Source organism: Oncorhynchus gorbuscha, linkage group LG17 (genome assembly GCF_021184085.1).
Source record: "Oncorhynchus gorbuscha isolate QuinsamMale2020 ecotype Even-year linkage group LG17, OgorEven_v1.0, whole genome shotgun sequence".
NCBI lineage: Eukaryota > Metazoa > Chordata > Actinopteri > Salmoniformes > Salmonidae > Oncorhynchus > Oncorhynchus gorbuscha.
Window position 1 is genome coordinate 23,227,040 of NC_060189.1, and position 14,028 is coordinate 23,241,067.

The window sequence follows — 14,028 nt, forward strand, 5'->3', positions numbered from 1 at the left end:
TCCTTGTCAACCAATTCCATTCTTCAACAGTTCAACCTCTTTTTGTGGACATTCTGTCAGCACTAGGTGGCATTGTAATGCACTTTATTTATAAAGAACCCACTTCTTGAAAATACATTTTGACATAGAGGCTTTTTTGTAATTAAACATCACAATTTTTGTTTTCATAAAACTGCAACAAAGATGGAGACCCTGTACAACTTTATGCTGCTTTTATGTCCTCTACAGAACTGACCCCATTGTCATTGTGTATTTGGTTAAAACCTTAATCTACATTATACATTTTTTATATTTACTCTAAGTATAAAATACCTGGGCATAATTTATTGTCAAAATGCTAAATATTGGCAGTAGATAAAGTATTTAAATTCATTATCTTCTCTAGAAATAAAAGCTTGTCAATATAAATACAGTTACTCCTTCTTTCCTCCAGTTAGTATCTAGTGGCTTAGACACTGCATTCCAACTACAGTATACAGTTGCATTGGTAAAATTGTGCTGCACATCGCCAGCTAGTTATGTTGCCCTAAAAACCCATACATTTGATGTCATTGAAGTGACTAAGCGATGACCATATTAGACTACCATCTTCTGTTCTCAACACATCCTGATTGTCTGAGGTGTCCCCCTCCATTCCAATGCTGTGGTCTTGGTTCGTGTCTTGGGCCTGTTCAGTTTGGTCCGCTGTCCTCCTGTGGCCGCTCCATCTCTATGGGCCTCTCCCATATGGGACCTATAGAACCTTTACTTCCTCTATTTTACCGGCCACTGTCATGTATACAGGCTTTGCTATGGGAGAGAAAAATAGATTTCTTTAGAAGAAAGATTGCCTATATTTTCTCAAACAGTCTGGCGCACTGTAACAACAGCAGGAGTAAGGGGACAGTACATTCTCTGAGCCACGCTACCCTAGTGTTACCCAGGCAGCTGTGACACTTACCCTCAGCTGGTGGCAAGAAGCTTTGGTAACATCTGAAGAGGATGATGAAAAGCAGCGCCTCGCCTCCCTGGAATAGGATGTAGATTAGCGGGAACAGATACAGGGGGCCAATAACCTCCGGGGGAAAGGCCACTTTCAAGATGGTGGCACACAGCTGGATGTTTTGACAGCCTGTCTCCATAGAAATAGTCCTTCTGCATCTGAGAAAATATTTGTTACATGGTTTGCTCAACTGTATATTATTATTGATAGCTGTGAATGGATGCATACCCCTCGGCCCAGTCTATCCTTGAACCCGATGAATACAGCAGTGCACTTACTGATGATTGACTTTGAAGATGGTGGACATGAGGTATCCCAGCAGGTAGCCTGTCAGGGGCATCAGTGCAGCCACGGCCATGAGTTGGGGTGAGAGAAGCACCCACACTGTTCCCCCAATGGAGATGCCTGACATGACACCAATGGCCACAGTGGCAATTAGTAAGATGCTTAGACCAACCTGTGGAGTAAAAGCTCTGTCAAATCAAACATGCTTTTACAGAGGATGTTAATTCATGTCCTTTCGTAAATAGAAAATGCTATATGAATGAACTTGGATTAGAAACACTATTTTATATACCCTAAGATGTGTCACTTTGTTGACCAAAAATACAGGATCTGGAGTCAAGCTCACCTTGATGATGATCTGAGAGTACTGTGGTACCCGGTGGTTGATGGCTATGCCAATGGCACAGGGCACTAGGGTCATGATGAGAGTTATGGTGATGCCAGTGTAAGGCACAGCGTTTTCCAAATTATTGAAGCCATGGCAATATAGGAAGAGCAGCAGAGGCATCATACCCAGGGCCAAAACAGTAGAACATGTGGTCATTACAATGCTGTAGGATATAAAGAGAAGGGGAGGTTGAAACTTTTGTAATTTCCATTCAATTTTCAATTTTAACTGAGTTTTGGTGATATCCTTGCCAAATCTTAACAATAGAACATGTGTTAACTTTAGTTTAGCATTCATGCCATGTGCAAAAGTAATCAAACCTTTGCATTTTTCTGTATTGTGAAACAATTGTATAAATGTTTTTGTCCAACATTTTTGTCCAACATGTCCTGCCTAATAATTTTTCTAAATAAAAAAAACCTTCAGATCAAAATGTCAACGAGTTCACCTTAGGTTCATGTCACCCTTCAGGGCCAGGGGCGAAGATGTTGGAGAGGTTTCCCCCCCGGACAGCAGCCACAGATTAGCACGGTCACAGCCTCGATGGCGCCCAGCTGGAAGATTTTGGCCAGGCTGAAGGCAGTGAGAGGCATGATACCAAACTGGGCCACCACTGCGATGGCCACCCCTTTGGGCTTCAGGATATGGGCCTTGATCTTGGAGATCTCCATGGTGCAGCCCAGGGACACCATGGTGATGAAGAGGCTGATGATGGTGATGCCATTGATGGCCATGTCCATAACCGGGGAGAAGGGGGACTGGAAGCCAGTGGTGACATTATGAGGCGTGATGTTGTAGGTGTTTCCGCCATTCCAAGCTGTCTCATAGCCATCTCGGTACTGTCCCTCTGTCTGGTTCATGGTACCATTCATCCCAAAGCTGTTTGTTTACTTTATATTTAATGAGACACCGAACATTTAAAAAAAAATGAAGAAACATATCTATGTCAAATGGAGAGCAAATGGTTCTGTGTTGTCTCTTGGACTTGACCAACTGGAGAGTCACAACTCCTCCTATCCACTCTATTACACTTCAGCCTTGTGATCTAAACTTTTAATGGTGTCTACTCTAGACTTCCATCATGAGTATTACTATTTTTACAATGAGACAGTTTGGTACTAGCTATGTTACTCAATGACACCACACAATTCATATATTTGATTAGACTTGAACAATGCAATCTATAAATGTATTTTGCTACCAGGCAACATTTCACCTCAGAAGATGAATCAAATCTATCCTGCAGTGTTGAATGACTCCGTAGCTATGCTGATGATGACACACCAGTCTAAAGAGTTAATACACTACTCTATAAATGTATACCATCGTCACTCAGTTCTGACAGTGGTTAGTAAATACTTTCTTAATGCTATTTTTCTTAAAACTGCATTGTTGGCTAAGGGCTTGTAAGTAAGAATTTCACTGTAAGGTCTACACCTGTTGTATTTGTTAAGTGACTGTCCCACTGGATGTCATAAGGTGAATGCACCAATTTGTAAGTCGCTCTGGATAAGAGCGTCTGCTAAATGACTTAAATGTAAATGTAAATGTATTCGGCGCATGTGACAAGTAAAATGTGATTTTATTTGAGTATTAGCCTTTGATGTTGCTCAGAGAGATATTCTCCTTGTGACTTTCAGCTGCTACAGAAGCTGAATCGATGAGGGACAAATGAATGTTCAAAGAATATCTCCCTTTCCTAGAATATGTGACTAAAGAGCAAACATATACATTTTAGCACAATTAATTGGATAAGTGCGATTTGTTTGTCTACATGGTTTGCTATCCTAATGCGGTTCCCTAGGCACCCACTGACGGGCTATTCATCAACCCGTGCTATTCAGACAGCAACAAACAGGCACAGTGCCCCAAAGAATAGAGTGCAGTGGGGTGCCCAGTCATACACGGATTCCAAGAGGCCTCAAGTAGGGCGAATTTAGTCATTTCTTACAAGTGTCTCAGAACACGTCTTTAATGAAAATATCAGGACCCGAAAGGATATTTTTTACAAAACAAGAGTGCAGAAATACACTAAGCATACCAAACATTAGAACCCCCCCCCCCCCTTTTGCCCTCAGAACAGCCTCAATTCGTCGGGGCATGGACTGTACAAGGTTCAAAAGTGTTCCACAGGGATACTAGGCCATGTTGTCTACAATGCTTCCCACAGTTGTGTCAAGTTGGCTGGATATCCTTTGGGTGGTGGACCGTTCTTGATACTCATGGGAAACTGTTGAGCGTGAAAAACCCAGCAGTGTTGCAGTTCTTGACATAAACCGCCACTTAAATATGTTGTTTTATTAACCCTCTGAATGGCACACATGCATAATCCATGTCTCAATTGTCTCAAGGCTTAATTAGGTTTTATTATTGGTATTTTTTTCTTGCCCTTACTCATTAGTATTTATTTGCATGTAATGAGATAAACTAAATCTAGATCTGCTTTATGTGTAAATTAGATTACTTTCATGCAGGTCGTGTCTGTGTTTTAAACGTATGAGTCCTGAAGTGGCACTGTAGTTTAACTAGTTATTACATTGTTATTAAAGTCCAATTGATAAAAAATATAAATAAAGTAGATAACAATCCCAGATTATAATGCAAGTAGTAAAGAATTTTCATGACACCTCAAGGCACTGTGATTATTTTTTAAGTATTTTCTTACCTTCATTGTGTGCAGTCTTGTGATGTTCAAGTCTCTGGTCCGCTGTGTGCTTTCTCTCTCTTCTCTCTCTCTCTCTTACTCCCGTCTCTCCCCTCTCTAGCACACACACTTTACCCATCCCTCCTCACATTCTTCTATCTAACCCCATAGCTCTCTATCTAGAACCCCCTGTCACATGGCATTATGGTCACATGTTAGGGGGGCTAACTCCTGCGCAACAGGCTACATCTTCAAATTCATAACAATCATCACATTTCTGTACTCTTTGCCCTCTTACATCCTGGACATATCCAACTGAATATGTTTGTATATGACAGGGGGATGTTCATGAGACAAAGGAATGCATGTATTTCTTCCCAATTCAACTTTCTTAGCAGAATTGACATAATTGTCACCTAAAAACAGCTTGTTAGATATCCATGGTTAATGATGATGTCAACACTCTTATAAAATGTTTCAGGGCTCTAGAGCTAACATTCAGTACAGCTGAAGATAAGCTGATCACAATACTGTACTAATAAGTTCCAGTAAATGCTCATCCACACCTGCTAATATGAGATGCCAGCTCTGTCCCTTATTTGGCTGTATTTCTATTAGACTTGAGTACCGTGGGAAAGCCCTGTTTAGCATCAATGGGTCAGATTGTGTGGACAAAGTGTAATTGTTGCCAGAGCACTTCAGGAGGATTTTTCCTACTTGGCATTCATGCACATGGAACAAGTATCAATTAATATTACACAACCAGGCTGAAAGTTCAATGCCTTCGCCTGGCAAAGTTGCCAGTCCTTTCAGTGGAGCCCCTCCTCACTTTATGCCATCCTTGGCAACTTGGGACCTTCCAGTCACTACTCACACAACTGGGCCAGAGATGTCAAATAAGGCTGAGTTGTTGATTTTGTAAACAGTGTTTTACGGATTAGTTCAAATAAATGTACTTAGAGCATGTACTGACCAGCTTGCAAGTGTCTTCACTGACATTGTCAACCTCTCCCAGGGGCTATGGTGGTCTGCTTAGTTCCCTCCTGTACTCCCTGTTCACACACGATTGCATGGCCGCCACGACTCCAACGCCATCATTAATTTGCAGAAGATACAACGGTGGTAGGCCTGATCACAGACGACAAGGAGACAGCCTATAGGGGGGAGGTCAGAGACCTGGCAGTCTGGTGCCAGGACAACAAACTCTCCCTCAACATCAACAAGACAAAAGAGCTGATCGAGGACTACAGGAAACAGAGGGCCGAGCACGCCCCCATTCACATCGACGCCTATAGTGGAGCGGCTCGAGAGCTTCAAGTTCCTCTGTTTCCACATCACTAAGGGTCTATCATTGTTCAAACACACTAACACAATAGTGAAGAGGGCACAACAACGCATCTTTCCCCTCAGGTGGCTGAAAAGATTTGGCATGGCATGATCCTCAAAAAGTTCTACAGTTGCAGCATTGAACGCATCTTGACTGGCTGCATCGCTGCTTGGTATGGCAGCTGCTTAGCATCCGACCACAAGGCGCTACAGAGGGTAGAGCGAATGGCCCAATACATCACTGGGGCCGAGTTCCCTGCCATCCAGGACCTCTATACCAGGCGGTGTCAGAGGAAGGCCCTAAAAATGCTCAAAGACTCAAGCCACCAAAGTCATAGAGTGTTTTCTCTGCTACCGCACAGCAAGCAGTACCGATGCACCAAGTCTGGAACCAACAGGACCCTGAACAGCTTCTACCCCCTAGCCATAAGACTGCTAAATAGTTAGTTATCCAAAGGGCTACCCGGACTATCTGCATTGACCATTTTCGCACTTACATTTTTGACTCATCACATAGGGTGCAGCTACTATTTACCATCTGTCACTTTATTCCTAGTTATATGTATATATCTACCTTAATTACCTTGTACCCCTGCACAACGACTCAGTATTGGAACCTCTTGTATATAACCAAGTTATCGTTCCTCATTGTGTATCTATTATTATGTGTTTTACTTTTCTATTATTTCTCTATTTGCTTTCTCTCTGCATTGTTGGGAATTAAGCATTTCACTGTTAGTCCACACCTGTTGTATGTTACAAATACCAGATATGCATTCTGATTAAACATTTCACTGGAAAAAATGTATGTATGTGATACTATGCTTTGCACGCCATGACAGAGCTTGAAGAAGGAAAAAAAATCGTATTTTCAAACCGAACCTGTGCTTTTCTTACTTGCTCACATTCCAGTGTTACAAAAATGTCCCGTGATCCCTTTCGCTGTAGTGGTTGTGGAGCTTAGGCTCACTGGGTGCACACACCACCTCAGGAAACCGGCATTTACTGAAGTAGGCAGGCAGTTCATGAGACCTGTGTCCACAGGCAGTCCCCAAATATGTGCACTGTTGGATAGTGTTTTGCCACATCAAGTGAGCTTTGTGTGGGTAAACTTATGCTTTGTAGTTCTTTGGGAAGTTGTAGCTATTTGAGAAACACATTACTTTGACATTTACTCTTTATATATGTAGTGGGTAATATTAAACATATTTATTATATATGCTGTATTATATATACCTCACATGTGACTCGTAATAAGACTAAGCAATTAGCCTATTCAAATGTTTATCTTTATTCGACTCCGTTTAACATTATACAAGGCATAAGCTTAAGTTGCAAAGCATTAACAAGCATTACAAGGCATTATTCAAAGCATGGTCAGAGAGAAAAAGAGAGACAAAGAAACCATGGTTGTGCCATGGCCCATAGCTCATGGGCGAGGGAGAGAGAGAGAAAGAGTGTAGGTAATGTATTTCACCAGTGCAACATATGAGAAAGAGACAATGAATCTAAGACAATTTATAACATCTGAGTTGTTTGGAATCAAAATCTGAGTTGGTGACCAATATTTTTACTGTAAAGTTAAGCTCTAATCAGATATCAGACCTACAGACCTTTAAAGACAACAGAACCTTTGCTTCGCAGATCTGTGAAAATGGGGGTTGGAGATCAAGACAGAGAATGCTGAATTCCTAAAACAACACATAGGAAATAGTTGCATATAGTTGATAAGAAGAGTCACTTCGGGGCTGCCCTACATATATACAGTATATTGATCAAGAAATATCTGAGGATTCTTTGGAGGAGAGGGTGAAATATACCAATGGTTGTATGTTGGCCATTGTGTCATGGAAACGCCTGTGAGGGTTGAGGGTAGCATATGGTGTGGCTGGTGATGAATATGACATTAGAAAGAGCTACAGAAGTACAGAAAGTGAAAGTGCTGGTTGTTTTATGGACACTAATTAAGTAAACAGGATGCAAGTTGCCTAGTTGGATTTAGTCTGGCCCTCGGTCTCTGGTAGTGCCTCCTTTGGATATTTATCATTTGACAGTGTCATTATCTTTACTGCTAAAGAATTGGTGTCTAACATAACTTGTACAATAAGCACCGTCGAGTGTTTGTATCATCGACTGTAAGATCATCCATCAACCATCAGAGGATCACATAATTGCAGAATGTCAGATGGTTGGTAAAATGTATGTTCACTTATCTGATTGATTAGGTGAACACCAAACATAATCCCATTTATGAATTATAGCCTGTTTTCTGTGTGTTTTTGTTTTACAGTACATATACAAAAGCCAATTGTGCAGAGTTATTTCCTTGATTATCAAATATTATCCCGATCTGTGATATGAATTTTTTGTTATTACATTTGAACTCTGCATACCCTCAGATTGCAGCAATGGGAATATTCAGGTGCGTGTAGGGAAACAGCAGGTTTATACAGGTCCTATGGAGAGAAGTGTATGATCAGGGTGAGGAGTGGGGGAGGGATGCTGAAACTGGGCTGCCATCTGGCCTCATAATCACAGGCTACAGAGGGAGAGGCCTGGTTATGATCGCCGCATGCCTATTAGTCTTGTGATCAACGGCCTTTGCAAACAAGAATGATAACCCTGAATGCTTAAGCAGTTAACATGTATAGATTGTACATACATAGGCCTAATTCTGAATAACAATAAACAAGTCAGCAATGATGATATTACTGTGAGTTCTCATCTGTGTGTAGTTTGATATTATATATAATTTGAAAAAGTAGTTATTGGTCAAAGAGTCTGCCTGTCTCTGTACGTCTGTCTGGATCTCTTTCTATACATATGTATAAATCGCTGAATTAGGATCAGCTATTTCAATGTGTAAGGCAAAATGATCAAAACAGATCCTTGAACAGTTGTAAGGGTATTTTGAGACTTTTCCGTAGCACGGGCGCGTCCAAATAAAGAAGCTTTGTGGGGAATATAGTCCGATTACAGACGGTCACATAATGGTAGGAACCAAACGAGTCACACCAAGGACATCAATACCCATAAAACCTTTCGTCTTCGCACATGCGCTTTACAGACTGTTGTGTCCATGTGTAGGCGAATCACGTGTAGAGAATCCGTTGGTCGTCATGTCCCTGCTGTAGGATTCGTTTCGTTCTTCGTTTCATTTTGGTTGCTAGCTATCTCTTGTGTTCATTTTAAACTATTTAAATTTTCTCATACATTTCACAGAAGAATGAGCGACAACGAAGATATCGATGTCGACAGTGACGTAAGTTAATGTGATAGCGTTTGTATTTTTGATTAGGGAAACGCGTGCTTTTCGTTGTTCCCCGGGGTATGTTAGCTGGCTCGATGAACTAGCTGGCAGATCAGAAATATTTTTCGACACAGTAGCCTGCAAACCCAATCAGCTGAATAGCTTGCCAATGAAACATAACACATGCATACATGATTACTCAACACATGATCATTTCAATATATGCATCGATCATAATGTCATCCAAAAAACTTTGTTGACTTGTTAGCGAATTTTACCAGTTTTAGCAATGTAGCTACCTAGCTAGCTAACACGGAGCTTGATTGTTATATTTGAAGCGGTGAACTGAACATCGCTTGCTAGCTGGCGCTAACTTGTATAGAACAGCGATGCATGCGACGGCAAAAGCAGCAAGCTATGTAGTGAAATATTACCTACAACTCGCTTGCAAGGTCAGCCAGCTAATGTAGCTAGTTAGTTAAGTCGGTGTAGAGCAGTGGTTCCCAAATTGGGGTACTTGGCCTATCTACAGGGGGTACTTGAGAAGACTCATGAGACCATAGGCTTAATGGTAAAATGCACATGAGGTACTCCAGGCAGAGTAACATTAAGTTGGTGGTAAGCGAAAAACGTTGAGAACCACTGGTGTGGAGAAGTGTAACGTTACAAGGGCAGTGTAATGTTTCTTAAGTTAGTTAGCTAGTTATACTTTGCGATTGTACGTTATGTAAAATGACAGTTATCTACAAGGCTCGTGCAATTTTTCAGGTTTGATGGTGAGTTATCAACCCTGAAAATATTAACGCATGAAAGGGTAGTCTCATCCCATAAACCAAGGGGAATTGTCCTTTGAAGCAAACCAAATGGTAATGAGCTAGTATTATGTTATGCAGGGGATAAGCCATTCAGAAGTCATGTCATTTTGTGTTTGTACCGTGCACGCCATTAGAGGAAGTTGTGTACATTGTGCCCTTACCATCATAGTTAATTTGTTTACTTCTTTTTGACAGGTTGTTCATACTTTATCAATAGGTGATAAGATCGTGCATTGCATTTGGTGCTGCTAAACGCAACATAAACACATATTTTCATAGAGAACTAATGGAGAGTTGCCCTCACACATTTCGATGAAGCTGGATGATGGATATCAGCTCAGGATAAGAACAGTGCTATTACACTGACTCATGCCATAATGTCTTCTATTCATTAATTCAATGCTGCTTGCTCAACCCCTTATAATGCTTGGTGATAAACATGGAGTCATGATACGTTTTTTGGGGGGGCTGTTTAGAGAGCAGAGGTAACTGCCAAGCAACCAACAGGCGGTACCATTCTGTCCTCCTTAGAACATGAGACATTAGTGATTTCTAAAATAATATAACAAAGAAATATAGGCTAGAGGTCGGTGGTGATAAGGATCTGGGTGCATGGGAGGTAGTTTGGTAAGAGACAGACATTGTCCATAGCAACCAGTATTGTAGACTTCATACCAACAGTTTTATGTCATAAAAATCATGCATCAGTCTATTTTGTCCAACTATTACTGCGATTAACTCATTAGCAATCACAATATGAAATGTGTTAAATAATAGTGTTTTTGATTTGGATGGGGATTGAAATGGTCAACTGAACATTGCTTGCTAGTTGGCACACAAAAAAATAAAACAAATACACGTTTGAACATTGCAGGAAAACCCCTTTTTTTAACACTTATTACTTGGCCTCTAATTATTACTATTTTGGTTGATGCTGTTTTGTCTGTGGATCTCTCGTTGCAGGCAGACAAACGAGCACATCACAATGCGCTGGAGCGCAAGCGTAGGGACCACATTAAAGACAGCTTCAGCAGTTTACGGGACTCTGTGCCTGCGTTACAAGGGGAGAAGGTTAGTAAAGTTAGTAATCGATATTTTCTACTTTCCAGCTCTGACTGACTGTAGAATGAATGCTATATGAAGTTAATTTGTATGAAATGTATGAATGTCCGAATGTATGAATGATAAATGTACTGCTGTATCAATGATGATCAAATAAGCCTCAACCATTATTTTGAATGGTTTAGTTTTCATTTTCATTAATGATTAGCTCAGTTATGAATCAGTTTGGATTTCTACTTGGTTCCAATAAGTGAATGGTATTTAGCCCGTCTTGAATAACTGGGCCAGTAGTGTATGTTTCACCTGTAATACTGTGATAAGTGACACATGCAACATTGCCTCATGGCTGAGTTTGTCATTTGTTGCTGACAGCAATCTGTCAAACAGGCCTCCCGAGCTCAGATCCTAGACAAAGCCACAGACTACATCCAGTACATGAGACGGAAAAACCACACACACCAGCAGGACATTGACGACCTGAAGAAGCAGAATGCACTGCTGGAGCAGCAGGGTGAGTGTGGGCTCAAGGCCCAGGGACAACTGCAGTAGCAGGAGGGTGAGTGGTTGGGTCATGGGATCAGAACCATACTTATGCTGCTTTTCAGCTGTAACACCAGGGTTACACTAGTCTATTCATCCTTATCTTATACTAGGAAAATTGTGTTTCCATAGCTAGGGCTTGCAGTGAAGACTTGAGAAGAGCAGAATCAAGAACTTCTGTAGTCAAAACAGTTGCTTTGTGGGAAGTTAGCCATTATTTAATGACAGCTGAAAGTAACAGTGGCCTGGCTTTGGCCCCAAGTGAGAGCAGGTACGCCAGAGCTGTGGCCAGTGAGATGCAGGTGCCGGCCCACGTATATAGAAACAGAAAGCTCTGAACCTTTTGAGTAAAACACTGGTAAATCCTGAATGGAACTGTGCCATTATGGATATGCTACTGATGGCTTTTTGCATTATCCCAATGAACAATGTTTCATGGTGAAGGGAGAGACCGATACTTCTCCTGTTGTTTTCTGACTTGTGTTTCTCTGGGTGATTGCAGTCCGTGCACTGGAGAAAGCCAAGGGGAACACTACGCTCCAGGCCAACTACACATCCTCTGACAGCAGCTTGTACACCAACCCCAAGGGGAGCACAGTGTCCGCCTTTGATGGTGGCTCCGACTCCAGCTCTGAATCAGAGCCAGAGGAGCCGCCCAACAGAAAGAAGCTGCGTGTGGAGCCCAGCTAGACCCCCATCCACAGTGCTATCACTAGAGACTCTCTTATCTACCAGCCCACTCCTCCTGTTCAGTCTCTTTCCAGCCTTCTCATGCCAGTCCAGGAGACAGAGGGAAGACTGTGATAGAGCTGCTATCATATATACAATGCTTCAACCTTTCTCTTCCCTCGCCAGCATATTGTCACACTTTCATGGCACAGCAACAACTCTCAACACCCTCGAAGTGAGGCAGCTCTGCAGTTTGAAGGAGTTAATGCGTTTAAAACCTAATTCTATTGATTCTGAATTGGATATGGAGGTGACCAGGTGTACAGCTTTAGTCTAGTTTACAACAAATAGCCCAATTTCTCTTTTTATGTCACCTCAATGAGTTTTGAGACTTAGGCAGAGTTTTGAGAAATTGTCCTAAGGAATAGCTTACCTTGTTAATAGTTGTACTTTTTCACTAAAGAATTTGAAGTTGCTTTGGAAAAATATATGTAATGCAACCCTCCTGAATCAGTGTAGATGGCTGATGTTTTCCATCTTTGAAATATTTGTGTAATCAAATCCCTAAATTTAGAGTGATCGTTATATTGAAATGAATTTCGTATCCCATATTGTACATTTTTGTCATTTAGCTTGACCACTTGTCAATGGAGATAGATAGATGAACAATGTTGGCCTCATTTAATATATTCTCATCTCACAGGTTCAACATTTTGTTTTTATTTTTTGTTATTCTCAAGGAAATTGAGATTTGAAGAAAAAAAGTTTCTTAAAATCCATACTGAATGTTACACAATGCAGTTAAAGGTAGTAAGTAACCTTTTATTTTTATGGAAGGAAAATAAATCCTTATCAGTGTAGTGCATAACACTATACTCTTAAATGTCAATTCTACAAAGAAAAACTTATTTGGAAATATTTGCCTGTACTGGGAATATTTCTTTTCTTTTTTTAAAGAGATAATTAGTGTGTGCAAAATAGATATTTGATTGATTCCATTCCATGGAAATTACAGATATGTTGTACATACTGCCAACAATTGTCTTGCAAGTTGAGGCATACCTTTGCTATGAGACTATTATAAATAAAACTATTTTATCCTTTAGTGCTGTGTGTAGAAGGGAGACCTGGTGAAGAGGGCAGCTTAAAGTGTATGCCCAAGCATACCTGACTTGAGTTTTCTTTGTTTTTTGTGGTGGCTGTTTGGTGAGTTTTCTTGGTATTTTGTGCCAGACAGTGCTGGGCAAGGTACATGTACACCTCTGCACTGTCCTATGTGTCAATGTTTTTGTACCACATTTTAAACCATACCTGCTCTAAGCACTGAGTGGCATGGTGTTGGCTGGCCAATTGACACTGATGCTTTGCAGTGCGCACTGAGCACTTATCCGCACACCTGACACCCACTTTTCATGCAGGTACATGCATCTCAAAGGAGCCATCTTGATATCTGGTGGAGTAAATGAATGAGTTTCAGTTTAGGAGAGTAAAGGAATGACGGGTGAAGCGTCCATATCAACACTAGGATCTCAAAGACTGGTCTAAGGTTGAGGATGAAAAAATGTTAGAAATTCAAAGAAGTTCAAAATGGTTGAGATAGCGTGTCTTTTGTTCAGGACACTAATGGCTTTCAGTTTTTGGAAAATATTGTTATGAGAGGATAGATGGTAGCAGTGGTGATTTTAGCATGTAAATCTTGGTGGGGCAAAAAAAAATGTTTTAACTTGCATGCCAGCAAAGCGCTACACAACCCTAAACAATACATGAATTGCACTAGAATGTTGACAAACTGTTAAGGCCAACATAATGCTGTTCCAACAGCAGAGCTCTCTTTTCAGCACCATGGAGTGAATCCTTACCACTGCTACACCTATCAGTAGATCGTTAACTGCCACCGAAACAGTTAATTCAGCCTCATTTCTCATTTAATGCCTTTAAAAAAAACATGGCTGACTTGCTTAAACAAATGTGATTTCTGACAATTGAGAAGTACAAACTATGGCATGTAAGGGGACGGCGAGCAGATAAGAGAAAATCTGTAATTTCAATGAAGACAATGAGTGAGCT

The 14,028-nt window shown here is 41.0% G+C and overlaps 2 protein-coding genes across 5 annotated transcripts; one reads left to right on the plus strand and one right to left on the minus strand.

The window, feature by feature from the left end:
• Nucleotides 1-67: 67 nt before the first annotated feature.
• LOC124001448 (sodium/bile acid cotransporter-like) lies at nt 68-4,443 on the minus strand. The gene is given in 8 exon segments (XM_046308185.1): nt 68-789; nt 941-1,140; nt 1,261-1,439; nt 1,614-1,818; nt 2,104-2,132; nt 2,134-2,160; nt 2,162-2,545; nt 4,321-4,443. Coding segments are annotated over 7 exon segments (1,062 nt in total). The 5' UTR covers nt 2,528-2,545; nt 4,321-4,443; the 3' UTR covers nt 68-733.
• A 4,272-nt stretch (nt 4,444-8,715) lies between these two features.
• Nucleotides 8,716-13,066, plus strand: LOC124001888 (protein max-like). Of its 4 annotated transcripts, none has more exons than XM_046309029.1 (4): nt 8,716-8,887; nt 10,654-10,770; nt 11,140-11,263; nt 11,795-13,066. In XM_046309029.1, exons 1-4 carry the CDS (start codon nt 8,852-8,854, stop codon nt 11,980-11,982), a joined length of 465 nt encoding a protein of 154 aa, XP_046164985.1. In that variant the 5' UTR covers nt 8,716-8,851; the 3' UTR covers nt 11,983-13,066. The 4 variants fall into 4 exon arrangements, with proteins under 4 accessions (XP_046164985.1, XP_046164986.1, XP_046164982.1 ...); XM_046309030.1 differs by having other exon boundaries at nt 10,654-10,761; XM_046309026.1 differs by having other exon boundaries at nt 8,718-8,887; nt 11,125-11,263.
• Nucleotides 13,067-14,028: the final 962 nt, after the last annotated feature.

Coding starts and splice junctions, on each gene's coding strand:
- LOC124001888 (XM_046309026.1), top strand. CDS start 8,852: ATGAGCGACAACGAAGATATCGATGTCGACAGTGAC. Junction 10,771..11,124: donor AAGGGGAGAAGGTTAGTAAA/GTTAGTAATCGA, acceptor TGTTGCTGACAG/CAATCTGTCAAACAGGCCTC. Junction 11,264..11,794: donor TGCACTGCTGGAGCAGCAGG/GTGAGTGTGGGC, acceptor GGGTGATTGCAG/TCCGTGCACTGGAGAAAGCC.